We start from the raw sequence: 23,422 nt of genomic DNA on the forward strand, positions 1-23,422 counted from the left end.
CTTATCAATAAAAAAAAAATAACATTTAAATGGAAATTCCATGATTTTTTAATTGAGTTACGAGTTAGGGCAGGTTTTGGAATCACAAAAAAATCGAATCATAAAATTTTAACTTTTAAAAGAAATAATTTTGTTTCAACATTTTAAATTCTACTATATTGTGTATAGCCCACACAATATAGTCTTTTCTTAAGTTCGTTCTTATTTTAATAAGTCGACGTTTTGGAAATGGTTATATCCTTCTTTAAATTATATAATAAATAAAATGTCTTAAATATATCAAACAGAACTAAAATATCTATACTAACAATATTAAAAACTTTTAAACTTCTTAAGGTTTCTCAAAAGTGGTTCGTTTAAAAACTACTTATCTTTTAACTTGAATTTTTAGATAAGATTTATTTTTGTAATTCACACAAATTTTTGAACTTGAATTTCTTATCAAATAGAAATGTTTTATTTTGATTGTTTTTAAATTTCAATAATGTGAAACATCTTTTTCAAGACTATTAATTTTAAAAACTATCATTAAATTAAAAAAGATAAGCAGTTTTTAAATAAACCACTTTTGAGAAATTGTTTTTTATGTTGTAAGTATAGATGTTTTAATTTTGTTAGATATATGTACATAAACATTTTATTTATTATAATCAAAATAGTGACCTGCAGAATTGTATAACCATATTTACAGGCACCTTTCAGATGCTGGACTGATTTTCTTTTGTGCCGATTTTTCATAAGTCGATTTAGACGCTCAATATGTTGCACTACAGAACAAGAACTTTAATTATATATTTTTTATTGCTAAGCTGTACTTTAATATGTAAATTGTGACTTTAGTCGCACCCGCGGCTTACATTCACACGAGTCGATTTGCATTTGCTTATAGAACAGCAGAATAGCTCGTTGAATTGGACTTCCAGATATTTACTATCAGTTTTGGCTGATATCTGCAATCTATCATTAAGGTTAATGTTGTTTGCAGTCTTTTGCAATTTTTGGCTGAGCGTCCTGCGCCCCATTCTATAAAACTATTAGTCTAATAATAAATTATTAACCAATTTACTAATAATTATAAGTTTATTAGCAAAAAAGTGTTTCATAAACCTTTTTCCGCACTATTTAATTATTTCTCCAACGTATATATTATAAGTGGAAAATTATTACTTCAGGGCCCTATTTCATAAAACTATTAGTCTAATAATTATTAGCGAATTTAATAACACTGTGTAATACTCAAAATATACGCGGGTGGAGACCAATCACGATTTGTAGAGCTATGGGCACTGATTACGAAACTTTATTTAAAAACTCCATAATACCCCCAAAATCAGGAGTTAGGGGCAAAAAAATCTAGCTTCGTCAAATTTGTACCCATTTTAGATTTCTTTACAGTTTTAGATAGAAGACATTTAGACCTTTTCAACAATGTATAAAACATGTGGTTTTATAAGCTGACAAAGTTCAAAATTTAATTTTTTTCGTCATTTACCCAACTTCGACATCAATTAGAAGTATATGTTTTCAAAACAACATGCAGGAAGAGGACGGAGAACCTAAGTAGATTAGAAAGGTTTTACGACAACTGTCGCAATCACCAATTACCTACTCTTTTTTTTTAAGGAGGCCAAAGAAATCACGACTTGCTCATGGTTTTCAAAATGTCTGTTGCTTTTGTGACTGAATATTTCGAAACTACCTATACGAAAACAAAGTAAAGTCATCGAGAAGAGAGACACAACACCTCGAACTGGGGCCGATTTTGTATACTTAAGTTCCACTATAACCTCTCAACATGACATTACTGCAGAGATAATCGAAAAATCACTCTTGCCAATCGATGTGTCTTCTGGCTTAGAATGCATTAAAGCCTTCTCTCAAAGAACCAAAGAAGCCCTGTACAAGACTCATCAGAGTTAGGAATGTTTTATTTGTCAACATGACAGCTGATTGTTTTTTATTACAGAATTACGGTAGCAGAATAAAACCTATTTGTGTGAAAAACGAGTAAAAAGTGCATTATCGGTTATAATCAGTATTATTTATTTATTAAAGTAAAGTGAAATTTGGTGTCTGCCCCATGCGATCTGTAAAATTCTCAAGTAAATTTCGAAATTTGACAAGTTCAAAATGATGTTGCCTAAATATTTAGTCCCTAATATTTCCTGAACGTGCCTAATTTCTTTTCTGAGAAGCGTTCTGTCTGTCATTTTCTATTGAATAAAACACTTTCAGAAGACTTCTAAATGATTTCGGACGGAATATTTATTTTTTTCGTTTATAAAATAGGTACACTGGAATTAAAGCACTCTAGGTTTTTATCTGGAAACACTGGCTTTTCTAGTCTGACGAATACGCAATACGTAGATTCCCAGAGTCTTATGGGCGATTTCATAAACATTTAAAAGGCATTTAAATTTTTAAATGACGTTTTTTGTATGGAACAAACGTAATTTTAGGACGTAAAAGCCTGATAAATATTTAAAAGGGCTTTATGAAATTGGCCATTAAGCTTTTAAAACTTAAATCGTTCTTTTAAAGGAGAATGGGCATTTTGGACGTTGCGCGGCCATTGATGAAATTGGTATCAAATGAAAGAGCTATAGCTTAGGAAAAACTTTTACATTGGAAGTTTCGCTGTATTGCTTTAAGCATGGAAGATATTGCAATATCAGAATTGTTAATGCATTGTTTAATGTGTGAAGGAAAAGTTTAATTACATTTATATTTTAAATATATAATATGAAAATATGTCATTTTCCCTGAACCTGAAGACATTGATCTTGAAAATCCGACCAATAAAACTCATAATACAAGATTTTTAAGCCAACCACTTTTGTTTTTGTTCGACAGTTTTTCAAACGATTCAAACTAACAAAAATTGAACAACAAAACTCTCAAAATAGGCTTGAAATTGTTGTTTATATTATTCTTATTATTATTATAACTTCTGCAAAACATATTTTAGACTTAATTACATCATAAAATAACAAACTCATTAATGGCCACGTAACGTCCACGTTCCATACAAATTTGCCCATTCTTCTTTAAATTTGATAAATATGTTAAACATACGTTCTACGTTTCAGCTCAATTGTTTTTTGTTTCTCTTATTTAAAAAAATATTAGTTCTAATATTTTTATACCGATTTTCGATTTTTAAAGAATTACCAAAATAGCAAACATTTAGCAGTAACATTTAAACCACTTTAACAAAAAGAGCAAGTTCATGCAACCCAGTAAGTGCATTTTATTTTTCTTCAAGTACATTTGATAAAAAAAACAAAAAACCCGGAATCATAGGTTCAACATGTGCGGTTGAAATATTTTATAGCTTCATTTTGAATCACGGTTTTCGGGATTTATATTGTTTTATATTTAACTCTTTTTATGTGACATTGATAAGAATACAAAAAATAACAAAATTAAAAATATCCTAGTAATCACGATGAATTCGCTTGAATGTCTCTGATCTACATAAGTGATAAGATTTACAGGAAAACATAAATCTATTTGCGTAGGCAAAGTAGAGTCATGCTAAATGATAAAGATATTTTTGTTCTTCGAATATTGAAATGGAGTTTGAACTTTTTCAACAATAATTGATATTATAATTTATTTATTAATTGATCTAAGGTCATAAATAAGGAAATAAATCAAAGAAATAAGATTAAATTATTTTTACCACCTGAATATAGGTTAAATTGTAAAACACATTATTTTCTCATATTCTTGCACTTCATGAATGGCTTATTTATTGTTATATTTTCTTATAACTATTTCTTAAAATAAATTATCTATGTTAACTTTTTTCATCTTTACTTTGTAATGATTCAGCTTTTGTTCCATCTACAGAAACTTGCAATAGTTCCTTTGGTTTCTTTGGCTCTGATGGTTTGCCCCTTCTGAAAATTGCCTTTTCAATTCCAAGAATAGGTGCTTCAAATGCTAAAGTTGCAAAACACGATAATGTCAAAGAAATCCCAAAGTCATGCCACCAACGGAGAAGCTAAAAAATTAAAGGAAATTTGAATGGTTTTTCATCTTTTTATCCTTAACCTGCATACTTACAGCTTCATAGTCTCCAAACTTAGTATCATGCTGTATTCGAGCACCATTTACATTTTGTACAACCCTATGAATGATATACATGCAGTACGACAAGCGAGCAAATCCTTGGAAGAAGCCCCAAGATAGAAAATCATTGATGATTCCACCATGCCCATTATAACAAGCCCATACAATCCAACCAATTGCACAAGCCCATGAAGCTCTACTTATTGGTTCATATAAAGCTCCTTCGACAATCGGTGCATTAGGTGTGCCAGGAAGAATTCTCCAGTATGGTCCCCAAACACAAGCTAACATTGTTCCCAATGCAACAGTCCATCCTAGAATAACTAGCCACTTGTTCATTGCGAATTGACGTCCACGATTGTATTTGAAGAAGAAGTAACCAAACAGAACACCAATCAGCCATGTTGGAACTCGGGTGTGTGTTGGATAATAGGTAAGTGCTTGACGACGATCAACATCGTCACTTTAAAATGAAAAAAAACATTAAAGCTTACCAGTTCGCAGAAAGATATTGTAACTTACTCTTGTACACGAAACAGTGTAAAACCATTTTTCATAAAGGTAGCATAGGTGCAAACCATGCAGAGTACGCCAAGTAAAATGATTGGACCAAGTGCTTTCTTGCCCCACTTCCATAATGGGATGAGTATAAGTGGTGAGAGCACATATAGCTGAGTATCGACAGCCAAGTACCATGATTGACCAACACACTGTAGAAAAAAATTAAAAATTTAAAGGATATTTCTGCTACTTTTTTCTCTAATAAGAAGGAGAATCGGAATGAGTAAAGAAACGATACCACGCAAATTTTTTTCAAAATCTGTACTTTGAATTTGTATTTTATTTTTATTTCTTATTTAGTTCTTGAGTACGTAAATGACTGCAATGTGCTGTAAAAAAAATGACCACAAAATTGTTGAATTGCTTTGTACTCTGAAGTATTTTTACTCGGTATCAGAAATGGTTCTTATTCGTTAGTACTTGTACTGGTGCTTGAAAAAAAGCAGTTACTAATAATTTCGTCGCTACTACCAAATGCTAGAAAAAAGTCCTTAAGCAGTACTTTCAGTTTTTTGAACATTACTTTCGAGTTCTTCAACAGCACTTCAAGATTCAAGTGCTTGACACTCTTCAAGCTCTTCAAGATACTTCGAACCTATTGAGTAATTGCTTGAACTTAAATTTATATAGAATTTTTATGAGATATTTCATTAGAAGAAAGAAAGTGTTTTGTTTTTCATTAGAGAAAAGATTATACACCAGGGCATTTAGGTTTTGACCCGCGATGATGCCTCCAATTTTCTTTCAATTTATCTGACTTCCGAAAAAGTGTCTCTGTTTTACGTCCTTATCTTGAAGAACAAAAGAACTTGTTCTATTTATTTTGATATTCACATATTTGAAGAAAGTGGCGCCCAATTTTCGCTTTTTTTTTAGTCCAAAGGTGCAAGTATTTTTAGCTCTACTTCTTTTGAAGGATATTAGCGCCCCTAACCTTTTGTTCAATCTATTTAACTTTATCTTCCAGATTCCTAAAATGTTGGTATTAGAAAGGGTGTCCCATAATAAGATATAGAAAATTTAAGGGGTGGTTTTTGGATATTTTTTTTCTAAGAAAGAAAAAATGTTCCACGTTAACGATCTATTTGAAAAGTCGATACAACTTAACGATGACCTACTTGGGTGTTCCTTAACTCATGTTTATAATAATTTCATGAGTTAATACTAACGACAGAAAATTGGAAAAGGTCTTAATTTTTAGATATTCTTTGTAACTGCGTTTGAAAAATGTTAATATCTTTTTTGGTTTAATTTTTAAATGCTGTTTATTTTTCTTGCTCTGGATAATTTTTGACTTTGAGGCCAATTTTCTTCGAGAAATGTGTGGTAATCATAATGTTTTTTTAAAATTTATTCTCATAAACAAAGCAATAATAAACATAAAAATTATTTAAATGTTTAAATGTGTTTGAGGTAGTACCCAAATAGACCCAGTAATTGAAGGAGGTTTTGCAAAATCATCACGTACGACATTCTCCAATACCTTCTTTGCCTGTGAAAAATTTGGCTTCGTTTAATTAGTTTCTCGTAAAACTTTTAGGAAATCAGCTTTATGGTGAGCGTTAAAGAGTCGCCATCAAGTTAAAAAAAAAAGATTGCTTCTTCAAAGAAATAAACTGGATAACATACTCGTATTATTTTGGAATGGCCGAAAACTAATTTATATTTGTGATTTTAAAAATTTTTTGACAGCGAAAATTTTTTTGAGAAGGCGCCGCGTAAAATCATCCCCAGGAGCGCCTTCAGGGCTTAAAAGGGCACTGAATACATGAGTGTAAGGTTGAATTTTTCTGTTAAACTGAATTTGTATTAGATTTGAGGATTTAAGGGTACTCATAATTGGTTCTCAGAATACTAACAGCTATAGCCGTTGGAACTTTGGGTATGTGAGTAAAGGTATAACTGCCAACAATTTCCATCTATATAAATGATGTAGGTGTATAATATTGCCCAGGTCAGACCTCTATTATGCCTAAATTCCGTGGCCTATAAGTACCAGTATATCGTCGGCTGTGAAAAATACCTAACTCCACTTCTTGAAATCTTGACCAAAAAAATTAAAATATGAAATATGAATAAATCCAAAACAATGTACAAGTTGTTCTTTAGATTTTATACCACTAAAAGTGAAAGCATTGATCAGATTTGAAGGCTTTATATGAAGTAAAGCAGGTCGCAGCTAGCAGGTCTCAGCTAGCAGGTTTACACTCTAAATCGACGATATGTTACATCAATCATGAGCAAGCAACTTACCAAGACGAGTGATGTCTAAGAACATTGGACAATCATTTTTGATTATTTTTTTCATTTAACTGTCTTCACTTTCTGTCCTTCCAATTTTGAGACTAATCGGGGAACGACATAATACTTGCTATTTTATGAACAACGTTTGTATCTTCAAAATTAAACAATAACTTAAAGAGGCTAAAATCATTTTTCAAAACCGTAATAGTCTACTTTTTCATAAAAATTTAAGATTCAAGAAATTTGTTTAGTACTATTTCGCGATATACTCAACCTCATCTATACAACCTGACATATACAACCTGACCTATACAACCTTAGTTCAATCGAAAAGTTCAAAACTATTGTAGCACAGTGCTAATGACTAAAATCATGAAAACTTCCTACAAATTCACAGTACGTAAGGGAAACTATTATGTTCAATTACATAAAAATGTTTTAAAATATTGTTTTTTGTGTTCTTACGTAATCATGTGGAAACATATAATTTTGTACATAGAGCAATGTAGCCCACCACGTCTCGCTGCATCTTTTGTCTTGATATGCAATCTTCATCCACATTGGCCCATGTCCAGAATATTTATACAAACTCAAGATATACAATATCAACACTGCTAATACCGGAGTTAGACGAATATATCGATGGAAGTACATCAAAGGTATGTTAATTCTGCCTTTACTGATAAAATAAATTCAAAATTTATTTATGTTTTTAAATCAATTGAAATAATACTCACTTTTTCTCCATTTCACGGAACACACCCCAAAGCATCAGTAAACCACTCATAAAGAAAAATGTGTCAACGCAAAAGGTTGCATTTTGTACTAGCATAGAATATGGTGTTTCAATCCACTATAGAATCAAATAATCAAAAAGTAGGTCATAATTCTAAATTGAAAGTAGAAAAAAAAAATATCTTACCGTGTAAAATTTATTTACATCCACATGAGGTAATTGTTTAAAAGTCATATAACCATGTCCGAATACTACCCACATCATAGATATTGTTCTCATGCCAGCCAAACAAGAAATAACATTTGGATTGTTTGTAGGTTTGACTGTGAAAATTTTCGGAGCGTTGGAATAAACCGAGAATGCAGTCAATAAGGGATGTCCATTTTCTAATTAAGATACAAAACGTTTTTAAGAAAAAATATAGCTTTTGGTTCTATTGCCAAAAATATATACTTACGTCCTTTTTTGAGTAGAACTGCATCGTATATACTACTTACAATCATGATAAATACAACGGTACATAAAAATGCTCTGAAAATGTAGGTAATAAAAACAAATGTAGTACAAAGTTAATCCAGGTAAAAAGATAAGAAAATATGTTTTGAATATTTAAATTTCTATAGCCAGAACTGGACGAAATTGAAATGGGACCACACTGCAGGCATCAGCTTTTTAATACAAAAAGAAATACCTATTCAAGTTGGTTCACTCAGTCCAGAGTTATGAGGTAACAAATATAAAAAAAAAAAAAAAAATGCAGACGATTTGAACACCTCCTAGTACGCATCTGACACAAAACGAAAATTAGAAATTAAACAAAACAAAACTTCGGAACACAAATCTTCTTATAACCATCAAAACTTTTTTCATTTGAGAAAATTGTGCGGAAAAGTGATATAGTAATATAATTATGTGCAAAATGAGAGAAAAAATTAAATTTTTGTAAGGCTACGTTTAAGCTTCTCAGTAAGAAAAAAATATATAGTTTAAAAAATTAAAAATACGCTTTTATCGCGCTCTAAAAACTATAAAATAGTTTAACTGATTTATTGGAAATTGTTAGATCAAAAAGCGTATAGCGCATTTTTGTTGCGTGCACTATTATAATGTTGAACAAAACGCTCGACGCTTTTTTATCTTACCATTTCCAATAAGTCAATTAAATTATTTTAAAGTTTTTTTAAACTATATATTTTATTTTTAGTCTTATAATTGCAAAACATACATTTTTGCATCCATACTGCATACCTATGTATTGTATAAAGACTTAAATTGATTTGGGATGTTTCGATTCCCCAATACCTTTGCCTAGGGTCCGGACCACCAAAATATTGTGTTGTCATCCGAACTACATATATGTACAAAGTTGTAGTTAAAATCATCAAAATAATTGCTCAAAAATGGAATTATTTGCACTAGTCATTAATATTTTTCAATACAAAAAAAAAGATTACACATACACCACAGTGAACTAAACAAAAATTATCTGGCTGTTGGCCATACAAAATATACTGAGGGGATCTTGATGGCCTTTAAATATTTTAAGGCAATAACACATGTAAAATAAAAAAATAATATTAGCTTTGTTTTTGTGGTAACTCAGTATTTAGCTGAGTAAACATTTCATACTTTTGAACTTGAAGTACCTAATACATATATATTTTTGGTTTATTTCACGAGCAATACAAAAATGAGTTTAATTTCATTGCGTAATGAAACTTCTTTGGGAAACTTTTTTCCTCTCCGACACTTTTTTACTATTATTTAAAAATTTTCAGAATTAACCCTGTTCGTATGGGTACCTACAAAAAGAGAGAAAATTGCCAAAGGAGAATGGGCATTTTGGACGTTCGGTGGCCATTAATGAAATTTGTATCAAATGAAAGAACTATAACTTAGGAATAATTTTTACTATGGACGTTTTGCTGCAAAGCATCAAGAATGTAAGATATTGCAATATTCATAGTTTTAATGCATTGTGCAATGTGAAAAGGACAAAGTGAATAATATATTGATTTTTAATTCAAAATATGATGCTCTGTCATTTTCCCTGAGTCTGAAGACATTAATCTTGAATATCCGACCAATAGAACTCTTAACATAAGCTTTTTAAACCAAAATTATCGAGACTTTTTTTTGAGAGTTTTCATGTAATTCAAACTAAACAAAATATTGAACAAAAAACTCTAAAAAAATACTCAACAGTGTGGTTTTAAAAATGTTATATTTTGGTCTCTATTTGACGGATATTCAAGGTTAGGGTTTTCAGGCTCAGGGAAAATGTCATCAGCATTTTGCATTTAAAATAACTTTTAGGTTGTAATACTGAGAAAATCCATAAAAAGTGTTAAATGCAAAAATGCATTTTATCCATTTGGTAAGCACGTCACAGGGAAAAAACATTTGCTCAGTACTTTTATGACTTAACATATTTTGTTCTTTTTCGTCGGCTACAGGTCTGATTTGAATATATATTTTTTACCTAGTTCTCGATCGACGTTTCGATTGTGGTTACAATCTTCTTCAGGATCTAAAAAAAATATTTCTAAAAATTGCTATTATAAATAAAATTTATACTTATCTTAAATTTATACTTATCTTAAAGACTAAAGAAAAAGACGTTTTCAATCATCGAAATTTCAAACGTCTTTTTCAAGACATTTTCCTTTTTTTGAGTTTTGAAATATTTTAACATAACCAAGAAATCAAACAAGAATAAAAAGAAATCCATTAATATAAAAGCTTTAAGAAAAGTATAAATTTTATTTATAATAGCAATTTTTAGAAATATTTTTCTTAGATCCTGAAGAAGATTGTAACCACAATCGAAACGTCGATCGAGAACTAGGTAAAAAATATATATTCAAATCAGACCTGTAGCCGACGAAAAAGAACAAAATATTTTAATAAAGAAAGGTCACGAAATAAGGAAGAATTTATGACTTAACTACATCAATAAATGGCAAAATCATTGTTGGCCGCGCAACGTCCGCGTTCCATACAAATTTGCCCATTCTCCTTTTCACAAAGATACTTTATATCGCTTTGATTATTTAAAATAGTAAAAAATGAAGCGTTTTGAGTGATGGTTTTTTGAATTTTTTACTTTTTAAATGAAAATAGAGAGTTTTAGAAAAAAAGGTCTAAAGCTAGCTTTTAAAATAATGACACTAAATGAAGTCAGTAGCCTCAAAATACATAATAAAAGAGTAAAATTATACTTACATCGCAAAAATATCAATTCCTCGAAGAACAATTGGCTCCTCTATTCTACACATTTTCTCTCTAACCATATTTTGCTTTGTAAATTCGTCGCCAGTTACATTCTTCAGAACTTCACGCAAAAAATCATTTCCCATTTTAGCAGAACATGAACTCGGAATACAAATTCCTAATTGAAATACTGTCGGATCTGATTGTTTGTAAGTTGTTCGAGCGTTGAGATTATTATTTCGTGGTTTAACTTGAGAGTAGTATTCTTTGATCGGAATATTGGCTAAACAATATTTTCCTCTTACACTATGTGTTTCTGAAATTTGTTGAGAAGCTGCAAGGCACTCCTCGTATGCTCCCATACTGATGGTGTGTCCCCAAAATAGGCCCATTGGCATACGTCCCCATGAGTCGGGCCCTATAAATAAAAAAAAAATAAACAAGGATTTTGAGAAACGAGTTTATGATTTTATAAACAAGGATTTTGAGAAACGAGTTTATGATTTTATTTGATTTTATTGAGATTTTAGAAGGAAAGAAAAACTGAATTTTAAAAATTGCTCTTGAAAATTTCTAGTCAATACTTTAAGTTAATTATGTTCCATTAAAATATTTACCACTTCACTTAAAACAATAATATATTCTTACATTCCAAAGCCCACTCTTGCAAGTCCTGAATTCCTTCTTGTATCTTAGCTATATCTTTTAGGCACTGTTTCTTACTGAAAGCTCTAGTCGAATTATTCTCACTGTACTGTTGGGCTTCCTTGAAGAATGCAAATGCAATATCACTTCTGAATGCTGCAGTACTCAATGCAGAAGATTGAGTTCTTTTGTACTCCTTTGTTGAATATATTTCGGAACATTGTACACATCCTATAATTGTAATAATTACAATGCGAAATCCGAAAATAGATTTTCGTTCCATATTTAAATTTCACTTTGACCACTTTACCCCACTATTGAGGGCTAATAAAAACTTTATTTTTTAAACTAGAATTTTATAACATAAATAAAGACGTTGACCACTACCCTACAGATGAGGGCTAATAAAAACCTATTTTTAAAACTAGACTACCTTTTTTATAGCATAGAGATAAGTTAGATTCTATCCATTAATATATAATTTATATCTATAAATACGTCAAATTAAAAAAAATTGTGTTTATCAGTTCAACTGGAAAATTTCCTGTTTTTCGTTTGATTAAAGTGTTTTTGGTAAAAAAATTACAATCATTTAAGTAGGTATACAATGTGCGTATTTAAAACAATATCTTAGTTAAAACGTGATCTAGATTAAAGGTACTCTACTCTTCAGCTATGATAATAATTTATCTTTAGATTTTTACAATAAGATGTGAAGGTATCGCAATATTTATGATAATGTTACTTAATTGATTTTTTCAAGTATCAATTTTGATAGAATAACTATTTTTAAGTTCAGTGTCAGAAGATTATAGTCAATCAACTGACTTTATTATAACAACAGTTCTTATTCGATCAACAGGTACCCTTTTTAGGCATTAAAAAAACGATCACAGTACGTTTTTCATAAGACTTATAAGTTATCTAGGCAAACGAAAATCTTAAGGATTTCTTGTATTGTGTTATAAATGCGACACCCCATGCAGGAGCAAGGCCTTGTAATTAACAACTCTCAACCATTCTTGTGGGCGTTTAATTAATTTCCAAGAATGAAAGGGACCTACAATTTACCGTCGAGTCCGAAGCGGAAAGAAAACAAAAAAGAAAATTAAAAAGTAAATGTTAAATTGTATAATGAAACAGAACGAAAAATAGTAAAAAAGTGAATGAATATCAGCAATACCACTATTTTGGTTTAAACGTTAGGTGCAGCTTTTGATGAGTTTTATTTGAAAGAGGAAAAGAACTCCTCAATCGTAGCTAAAGCAAATCAACTAGCATTGAAATATGGGACCTGTGTCAAAAATCAACAGTTCCAGCCCATTAAAACTTGAAAAGTACTTTTCGTGGTCGAAATAATAAAGAAATTCTAAAAAGCATGTAGGTACTTCCAGTATTTATTTCACTTGATTTTATTTTTTGGGATTAGTTTCCATTCACTTCTGGGTACTATAGTTTTGCTTTAAGTTTAAAAGTAAGGCTAAAAAAGATTATTTTCGATTTGTTAACGATTAGTAAAAAAAAAAAAAATATTGACAATTTTCGGGCCACAAAAATAATATTAGGTAATAAGCGCAGTTTGCAACTGCATAAATTATGTAGAGTTTTTAAAGTGCTTGCTCAGTTACGTAAGTTGGCATTTACAGTCCAATTTTGACTATTTTTAAAATCTGAGGTTGCTAACATCCCCACAACAAATTTTGATACTGTAAAGCCTTATAGGTGCTTTTATAGCTTCTGTAAAGCTTTAAAGGAGCAAAATTGATATCTAGCTAGGATAATGACCTATTTTTGGGCCCAGTGTGTATAAAGATGAAACTTGTACACGGAAAAAAAGACCACATAAAATTAAGCGGATCCCACCTTAAATTAATTAAATTCACTGCATGTTTTTTTTTTGCTTCCACCTTAAATTAAGGTGACAAATCACATTAATTTCTTGAATGTGCAAATAAGATGATCTCCCACTTAATTTAAGCGGGAGATCATTGATCACCTTATTTTTATGTGGAAACATTTTAATACAAAAAAAAGAACTGGCATCCACAAGGGATCGAAATTACAACTGTTGGATCACTAGGCGAGTGTCTTACCATCGTGCTATCTCACTGCTGGAAATGAATATGATAAACTGCAACTAAAGCTTAAATGTGACTAAAAATTTGTTGTCGGTTTTTTTAAGATGAAAATTCACATTATAATAAGATGAAGTTCACATTAAATTTAAGTGAGTTTAAGCGGAATCACCTTATTTTCAGCGCATCACCTTATTTTAAGGTGGTGAAATTTAATGTGCGCATCATATTGTTTTAACCCTAGTTTACAAATTGGGGTTCGTGCGAACCCCAACGCATGTTTAAATGGTTATAACTTTTTTCTAAATCGTTTTTTCGACTTGGGATGAAAACTCAGTGAACGAAATTCATTTTTGTTTACGTTTTTTGTCTTTTTTCCATAAAAGCGGTTTTATATAATTTTCTGGAATTTTTTTCTGAAAAAAAAGTCACAAACCAAACTTGGGGTTCGTGCGAACCCCAACGCATGTTTAACTTTTTTCTAAATCGTTTTTTCGACCTGGGATGAAAACTCAGTGAACGGAATTCATTTTTGTTTACGTTTTTTGTCTTTTTTCCATAAAAGCGGTTTTATATAATTTTCTGGAATTTTTTTCTGAAAAAAAGTCACAAACCAAACTTGGGGTTCATGCGAACCCCAAGACTTTAAATGGACTATTTTCAACAATTTTTATTAGGTATATTTTGGCAAAAATATACCTGTTATATATACGTGTTATCATAAAAAGACACCGCAACTGTCACCTTAATCAATAAAAGAAAGAGACATTACATCAAATTGTTGATAATGAACAATTAGAGGTGCATAAAAGCTTTGGGGTTCGCGCGAACCCCCAAGTTTGGTTATTGCATTATTTTGCGTGCGGTAAACTAGGGTTAAGGTCAAATATGAAAGCTTATGTTGAACTCTATAGGTATGTGTGCAGAATATTTTTAAAACTGTTTTTGGGGTTTTCCAGATATACATATGAGGTTGTATTTGGAGAATGAAAAAATCAGAAAAATCTGTTTTTTTTTTACCGACTTCCAAAAAGGAGGAGGTATTCAATTCGTCTGTATTTTTTTTTTTTTTTTTGATGTTTGTATACTTTTTCTATTGGAAAGCTGGTGCCTGCATGCCGTTTGGTCCCATTTCAGTTTTGTTCAGTTTTGGCTATATAAACTATGAGAAAAATTATAAAACCCAGTTTTGATCCATGTAAGTCGGTTTTGTTTTTTTTTTTATAAAAATGATTATTTGCAAAACAAATGTTCAAAGCGTACTAGATTTTTCTAGGTGGTTTACTTCCGATGCTCCGGACATTAATAATTCAAATTTTCCCTGACCTCACTAAACTAACATGAATAGTTAAGTCCGGATCCAATGAAGAAATATATAAAATTTCCTCTTTTCCCAATTCCGTTATTAATACTGCCATACTAAGCAAAAAGGGCGTATGCGCCAAATTGAGTTAAAGGACATTCTGAAACCGTGCCTAATTTACAGTGCATTTGCAATTCCAAGTGGCTCAAAATATTCAATGAAAATGAGCACAACGACAGGTGTTACTCCGCTGTTATTAAATGCATTTTTCTATTAAGGAATCAATAGAAAAATGCATTTATTTCTAACTCTATAAAAAAAAGAATAGATATGCATTTTGGAAGCTTGTTTTTATTTTGTAAACTAAAAAATATAAGTTTCCTACTACAAGTTGCTTAAAATCATTTTTTAAATTGAGCACATCATGTAGGTACAGTTCTCAACTCATTCTCTTGTCAGTGCATTTATCTCAAAACTTAAAAAGTAAATTTACGCCTTTTTTGCTTAGCACGGCAAAATAGTTGTTCTTTGTTCCTGTGTTTCACTATTTTCATTGTCCGTGTTTTTAGTATCTAAAGTTAATTAAAAAACAAAAATAAAGCAATAAATATTCAAATGTTTACAGTATGTTTATTTGATAAATTATAAAAGAACCTTATTCAAATAAATACATAAATTATATTAAGAAAATTGTGTAATTATTTTGAGGTTTGAACTGTAAAGCAGTAGGAGGTAAAAACAAGTATACATTATTAAAATTTTGTGTCACAAAATTTCACAAAATCTTTCATATTTTCTATTTTCTTATAAAACTATCTTACAACTTATTTATTATTATTTTTATTAAATATTTGATTAGCTTTTTTCAGTTCTTGTTCCTTCTACAGAAACTACCAATAGTTCCTTCGGTTTCTTTGGCTCTGATGATTTGCCCCTCCCGAATATTGCCTTTTCAATTCCAAGAATAGGTGCTTCAAATGCTAATGTTGCAAAACACGCCAATGTCAAAGTTATTCCAAAATCATGCCACCAGCGAAGAAGCTATAGAAAATTAAAGACAATTTATAATGATACCAAAATGAAGCCATGTTTTGTAATACTTACAGCTTCATAATCTCCAAATTTAGTATCATGCTGTACTCGACCACCGTTGACAACTTGTACCGCTCTATGAATAATATACATGCAGTACGACAAACGTGCAAGTCCTTGAAAGAAGCCCCAAGATAGAAAATCATTGATGATTCCACCATGTCCGTTATAACAAGCCCATACAATCCAACCCATTGCACAAGCCCATGAAGCTCTGCTTATTGGTTCGTAAAGAGCTGCTTCATAAGTTGGTCCAACCGGACTGCCTGGTAGAATTCTCCAATATGGTCCCCAAATACAACTTAACATTGTTCCAAATGCAACAGTCCATCCTAAGATAACTAGCATTTTATTCATTGCAATTTGTCGGCCACGGTTGTATTTGAAGAAGAAGTAACCAAAAATGACACCAATCAGCCATGTTGGAACTCGAGTATGCGTTGGATAGTAAGTAAGTGCTTGACGGCGATCAACATTATCACTTTAAAGAAAGCAATTGATTAAAATAAAACTTGACACGTCTTTACAGAAAAATATCTCACTCTTGTACTCTAAACAGTGTAAATCCGTTTTTCATAAAAGTAGCATAGGTACATGCCATGCAGAGTAAACCAAATACAATGATGGGACCAAGTGCTTTCTTCCCCCATTTCCATAGTGGGATGAGAAATAGTGGTGAAAGCACATATAGCTGAGTATCCACCGCCAAGTACCATGATTGACCAATACACTAATAAAAATAAAAAAAAAAAACTTAAGAAAGGCTTTAAAATTGGCTAAGTCATTGACTGTTAAGTCATATTTACAAAAGTGCCTCAGAATAAAAAGTAGTCGCATATAAGGGTCAAAATCATGGAGGTGGGAAATTTCGATGACCGAATTCTTAAAAAATCAACTTTGTTTCATGATAAAAATTTCATGCTCACATGTTCGCTTTAGCCATAATTTGTCGGTTCATGAACGGGCAGAGCACAAAAATGTATATTTTTCAATTTCCGGCAAAACCTCAAAAATTAATACTAGAAAAACGTTCCTCGAAATGGTGGTAATCTCTTCAAAACGACTTTAGGGGTCTAGAAATAGTATCAATGTGAATTATATACTATTATATTAAGGTAGTAGGTCCTAAATTAATCAAATATAACTTTATTTCTTGGGACAGAGACCGATTTCTACAAAAAAAAAATGCTTTTATGCACGTCCGAAACACTTAGGCCATAAGTAATTTTTTCTTTTGTTTTCTTGTAACTTTTTTGATAAAAGTGTATATTACAGCCATACTTAGATAGAATACTAAGTAAAAATACCCAAAAAATGCAAAATTATGAGTGTAAGACTACATTATTTATTCAGATTCTAAGAGCGTTAACGGAAATAACGTTCCCGTAAATCTATATAAAATCAACTTTAAAAACTGCTTGCAGCACCATTTGTACGTTAGATGATTAAAATATTGATAATTTAAGAAATGTTGGTATTATGCGCCATTTTTCTTGGGACAGCTTTTATTAATATATAAAAAATAACAAATCTTAATTTTTTTGTAAGAGATGTACCAATTTATAAAGATTATTGTATATATGTAATGTAGGGTTAAGAAAAGAAATACTGAAAAATAATTAACTTTTATGTGATTTTAAGCCATTTGATTTTGAGTTTTTGAGTTATGGACATGTCCGGGAACGCTTTTTTGGGTATATTAGATGCAATGAAAATGAAATGAAAACTCACGGGTCGTTTGAACGCGACACTACTCGAAGTGTCTTGCACTCCATATATTTTGATGCAGAAATGTTCCTTGGGGAACATCTTAAACCAAATTGAGCCCCAAAACAAGTATGCAATTTCATTTCTTTTATTAAGAAGCATTTTTAGAAAAAAATTTCAAAATCGTTAGAGCCGTAATTTTTAAAAAAACTAATTTTTTATAAATCATTCTTTGAAAAAAAAAAAAAAAAGTAAATAAAATTTGGATGCCAATTTGAAGAAATTACCAATCAACATCTTGAACCAAAATTTCAACAAAAAATTCAATATCCGGTTTTCGAAAATTTGATTTTCAAAAAAAAAAAAAAAATCCAATTTTTTTAAAAATTAAAAAAAAAAAATTTCAAAGTTTTATTTTTGGCTTATATTAAAATTATATAAATGTTTTTTTTTGTACAAAATTTCGTTGAAATCGAATTAGTAGTTTCGGAGAAAATCGGATTTAAAAAAACAGTTCTATGGCAGGTACCGTTAATAATGATTTTCAAAAAAAAAAATTCATTACAAAATAGTCTTAAAACTTACATTTGATTTTTTATCAAACAAAATCGTTGGAGCCGCTTTCGAAAAATTACTTAAAACGGTTTATGACAAGTACTTTTTTAAATTGAATTTTATGACAAGTACCGTTACTTTTGGTCCAAAAACATTAATTCCGAAAATCGCTCTGGAGAGTCGCCAAATAACGCTACATATCAATTTTGTCATTAATCGGTCCATCCGTTTAGACTGTAGCTGAACGCATAACTTATAGTACCGATATCGCAAGTAAAAATCGCAATACAATGCATGAATTCGGGAACCGTAAGTTAGAATTTGTACGCAAGCCTTAAATTTTTTTGAAGTTTATCCGATTTATCCATCGGAACATTTACTAATAGCCTGTTTAGGGCAAATGAAATGACTTACAAGTTGTTACAGTTCTTAATCTTCCTCTTTTATACTAGAAGTCAAACTGATCAGTCGTATTATTTAATCAGTAATTAAAGGAATTTTTTTCTTACATAATAACCTAATCTAAATTTTTTTTGAAGTGAAATCTTCTTTAGTGTCGTTCTTATTTGAAACACGAGGTAAAGAGGGGTATAATTTGATAGCAAAAAAAGTTTGTTTTTAATCAATAGATAATTTTATTGCAAAGGTAAAATAATCTAAAAAATTTCAAAACCATGTAATGAAGGGTTTTTAAAATAAAACCATGTATTGGACCTAAATAGATAGATAAATGAAATTTAAACTGTAGATAGATAATAACTAGGACTATATTTGTACAATTAATTTCATATTAACAATCCAAAGATAACGGTAAAAAGATGTTCTTTTTTTTAGCACTTTATATGTTTTGATTTAACTTTATTTCGCATGTAGAAAATAAAGCCTTTCATTCAATATATCACCTTCCTTGGTATTTGCGTGGTTTAAATGTTTTAGGTGACAGTAAAAATGTTTGAAGTTTTCACTTCTAACACGTGTGAATTGCACACATGTTTTTTTTTTTTTTTAACTGCGGAGAATTCCTTGTTTTGTGTAATTTCCGAAAGTATCTTAATTTGGCCTCTAGCCTAAACAAGCTAAGATATTAAGTTCTTAATCTTGTAATACTCTGAGATAATTTTTTTCCGATAGGATACAATAATAGATCTGATTTACTTGAATTAAGAAATTGCATATAGGTACGACCTCGCTTTACCAAAACTGATCGTATCGTAATATTGGTGATCTCTTTTGGGATAGATTTATCTACTGGTAAGTGTTTTCCTGACTATAAGCTGGTACTTCAACTTTCGGCAAGAGGAGGAAACTCCTTAATGTTTCTTAATAAAATATCTTGCGCACTTACGTAATTATAAGGATACACGTAGTTTTGTACGTAGAGTAAAGTTGCCCACCAAGTGTCACTACATTTTTTATCATCAGTTGCTATCTGCATCCACATTGGCCCGTCTCCTGAATATTTGTACAAGCTCATGATATACAAAATAAGCACTGCTAGCACTGGTGTAAGACGAATATATCGATGAAAGTACATCATAGGTATGTTGATTTTACCTTTGCTGGATATTGAAAAATGTACAGAATCGATTAAAGTTGTCTTTTGAAAAATAAAAATTACTTACTTTTTTTCCATTTCACGGAAAACACCCCAAAGCATCAGCAAACCGCTCATAAAGAAGAAAGTATCTACGCAAAAGGTTGCATTTTGCACAAGCATAGAGTATGGAGTTTGAAGCCACTACAGAATAGAATAATTATAAAGTTGTAATTATATACATATGTATATCATAAATCAATAAAAAAAAAAAACCTACTGTATAGAATTTATTCCTATCCAAATGAGGCAATTTGTTGAAAGTCATGTAACCATGTCCAAATACTACCCACATCATCGATATGGATCTCATGCCAGCCAAACAATGAATAATATTGGGATTGTTTGTTGGTTTGACTGTGAAGATCTTCGGAGCGTTAGAATAAACCGAAAATGCAGTTAAAAGTGGATATCCATTTTCTATAGTTTTAAGTCGGAGAAGTTTTTAAGAAGTTATACAGTTTTGATTCTATTGTATTAACTTACGTCCTTTTTTAAGCTGAACTGCATCGTATATGCTGCTTACAATCATGATGAATACAATGACACATACAAATACTCTGAAATTTTTAATTTGTTTGATTATGTATTTCTAATTCGGCTTCATTTTATCTTTTGTATTTAAGTAGAGTACATTCAAAATATTTTAATACGGCCAGTGTTCTAAACTTTAAAATGAACAATTTCCTAGGCTATACACTGTTAAGAATTTTGGTGTAGATTCTACGAATATTTGGGTTACATATTAGGCAACACCAGAGTTTTATTTAATCTAATACTTTGAATATATTACCTACATTTTTAAGTCAAATACAAAATTTACTGAAATTTAAACTTTTTTGTATTAAAAATCAAGGACGTTTTCCTGAATTTAAAGTTTCATTTTATTATAATGATATTTCTTTCTTTTTCTTTTTCATTATTTTTTATTATTTTAAGTATTTTCTTTCCTACTTATTTAAAACTAAACAAAAGTAATTCTTCATCATAAATATAATAATGGTGATATTATCATCACAAATAAAATTATTTCTTTTTAAATGGCGTCCAATTCCAAAGGTTGTATTAAAAACTACGACAGAATTTGTAACCGTGTACTTTCCAATAGATTATACTAAAGTTTAACCATTATGTCATAAATAAATAGGCACTGCATCGTGTGCTAACCATATTTAGCATTTCATGTCGATCCGTTTCTTTTAATCTAAGTGAAAAGGTAGTGCTTGCCGGATTGACTTTTTTGTGCTGTTTTTTTTAAGGGTGTTTTCTTATAAGGTGGATTTCTAATGTTTTTGTTTTTATTTTTATAATTTTTTTTTGTGCTTTAAAATATAGAGGATTTCTGCATGGGTTAGTGAGTAAAAATACTTTATCCATTTTCGCTTGCGATATTTAATGGCTTCGAAATCTTAACATCCGATATGCAAAATGTTTACATTTATTTAATGGTCTACAACTGGTGTAGTTGTTTAGTCAGCTATAAATTTGTTTTAACTATTTTGTTTGCGTTTTAACTGCGGGTCACTGTGGTGTATGTGTAACTTTTTTATATTGAAACATCTTATTGGTTAATACAAATTACAAAAATTGTTTAATATGGTAAATCATTTTTGCATTTATTAATTGCACTTCTTTAGAATTTTTTCATTTATTTTTTGATCACATTTTCGGGTCAAATACCCCTATGTGCACCGTCACAGTTGAAAAGTTAGTGCTTATTAGGAAGGTTTGCAAACCGTTTTGTTTAATTTTGAAAAAAAAAACTATTCAATCCACCACGAAATCTGATATGAGTGACCTCAACGAAGAGCTTCAGAAATCTTTGTACGGATAGTAATTATAGATATGCAATATGCATGAAGGAGCGGTTAATAAATTTAGATGTCCGCCTAAATTATAGCTCACAGGAAAAAAATCTGTTGTTCCGTAAAATATCCCATAAGGAAAAAGCCATTAAATATAATTCCATACCCTAATGTTAAATAAATGTAGGTATACCTACGGTTTGCAAGTCTCAAGTCAATCATTCAATATAGCTTAATACTTACATCGCAAAAATATCAATTCCACGAAGAACAATTGGATCATCTGTTCTACACATTTCCTCTGTAACCATATTATTCTTTTTAAAATCTTCACCAGTTACACCTTTCAAGACGTTTTGCAGAAGGTCATTTCCCATTTCAGCAGAACATGATTTTGGCATACAAATTCCTAATTGAAAGATTGTTGGGTCTGATTGTTTATAGCTGGTTCGAGCGTTGCGATCATTATTTCGGGGCTTAACTTGGGAATAGTATTCTTTGATTGGAATATTGGCTAAGCAATATTTTCCTTTTAGTGCATGAGTTGTTGTAAGTTGTTGAGAAGCTGCAAGGCATTCCTCGAATGCTCCCATACTGATGGTGTGGCCCCAAAATAACCCAACTGGCATACGGCCCCATGAATCGGGCCCTGTAATAAGTCAATTGGGGAAAGGTTGAAAAAAATCTCAACATACATAAATATTGACTATGAATTCCACACTAATTTTTTTTACTTTAAATTAATATCACTTTCACTTCAGGAAGTAACAAATATTTATTCTTACATTCCAAAGCCCATTCCTGTAAATCCAGAATTCCTTCATTTATCTTAGCTAAATCACTAAGGCACTGTTCTTTACTGAAATCTCTGGTCAAGTTATTTGCACCGTACTGTTGAGCTTCCGTAAAAAATGCAAAGGCAACATCACTTGATAATGGTTGAGCACTGAAGGCCGACGATTGAGTTCTTTTATAGTCATTTGTAAAAAATGAGCACTGAACGTAATCTATTATTGTGAAAATTGCAATACAAAACCCGAAAATTATATTCCGCCTCATGTTTGAACTTATAATGTTGACCACTTCCCTACAGATGAGGTCTAGTAAGAACTTATTTGTTAAGCAGTAGAACCTCTTTTATAGCATAAAGATTAGTATAGTATAGTATCGAGGTATATTTTTATATCCGCACATAAATCGATAAAGTTTTTGTTAAAAAATGTTTTTTTATCAGTTGGAATTGAGAAATTTCCTTGTTACTGTCAAAAGTTACGGATATCCATATCAAAAATCAATTATTTTCTTATTATATCTTCAAATGTCTAGCTTAAACTTGTAGATTAAATACTTCAAGTAGGCAGGTTCAAGATTTCTAATAATTTTTAATATCTTGGTTTTTACAAGAATATGAATCAATATTTAATAGCAATGATTTTCAGCGTTGCCGTTAGGTCTCTATTTTCATATTATATTCATTCTTTTAGGGTTCTCAAAGCCACTCAGAGCCTCAATGTAACACACTTTTAAGATATCACTTGAGAGATACCAAGTATTGTTCTAATGTTAGAACTCATTAAGACTGTGTTCACATCGCATACCAATATTTTGGGATTTATTTTATATTTTTTAACTTGGCAGCTTAAGGCTTGTAGGAATATGACAAAAATTTCGTTTCGGAAAAAAAGAACAAAGCATATATGCATGGAGTAGGGGAAAAGGTCATGGTATATCCGCGGGTCACTGCGATGTATGTGTAACTTTTTTTTATTGAATAGAATATAGAATGCTAATAAGAATAATACGTTTTATTCCTAG

At 30.6% G+C, this 23,422-nt stretch overlaps 2 protein-coding genes and 1 long non-coding RNA gene across 3 annotated transcripts; 1 reads left to right on the forward strand and 2 right to left on the reverse strand.

Annotated features, from left to right (window-relative positions):
* Positions 1-460: 460 nt before the first annotated feature.
* On the forward strand, positions 461-15,851 carry LOC129908917 (uncharacterized). The gene is made up of 4 exons (XR_008771371.1): positions 461-590; positions 3,856-4,510; positions 7,382-7,541; positions 15,742-15,851. It is a non-coding gene; the product is annotated as an uncharacterized LOC129908917 (long non-coding RNA).
* LOC129908904 (nose resistant to fluoxetine protein 6-like) lies at positions 3,706-12,270 on the reverse strand. The gene is made up of 9 exons (XM_055985733.1): positions 11,480-12,270; positions 10,844-11,249; positions 8,076-8,149; positions 7,805-8,004; positions 7,620-7,735; positions 7,348-7,561; positions 4,600-4,787; positions 4,072-4,540; positions 3,706-4,009 (listed from the first exon to the last, which is right to left on the reverse strand). Exons 1-9 carry the CDS (start codon positions 11,757-11,759, stop codon positions 3,803-3,805), a joined length of 2,154 nt encoding a protein of 717 aa, XP_055841708.1. The 5' UTR covers positions 11,760-12,270; the 3' UTR covers positions 3,706-3,802.
* LOC129908906 (nose resistant to fluoxetine protein 6-like) lies at positions 15,642-22,777 on the reverse strand. Its single transcript, XM_055985735.1, has 9 exons — positions 22,393-22,777; positions 21,851-22,256; positions 20,289-20,362; positions 20,023-20,222; positions 19,831-19,946; positions 19,554-19,767; positions 16,489-16,676; positions 15,959-16,427; positions 15,642-15,895 (listed from the first exon to the last, which is right to left on the reverse strand). Exons 1-9 carry the CDS (start codon positions 22,664-22,666, stop codon positions 15,710-15,712), a joined length of 2,127 nt encoding a protein of 708 aa, XP_055841710.1. The 5' UTR covers positions 22,667-22,777; the 3' UTR covers positions 15,642-15,709.
* Positions 22,778-23,422: the final 645 nt, after the last annotated feature.

Source organism: Episyrphus balteatus, chromosome 2 (genome assembly GCF_945859705.1).
Source record: "Episyrphus balteatus chromosome 2, idEpiBalt1.1, whole genome shotgun sequence".
NCBI lineage: Eukaryota > Metazoa > Arthropoda > Insecta > Diptera > Syrphidae > Episyrphus > Episyrphus balteatus.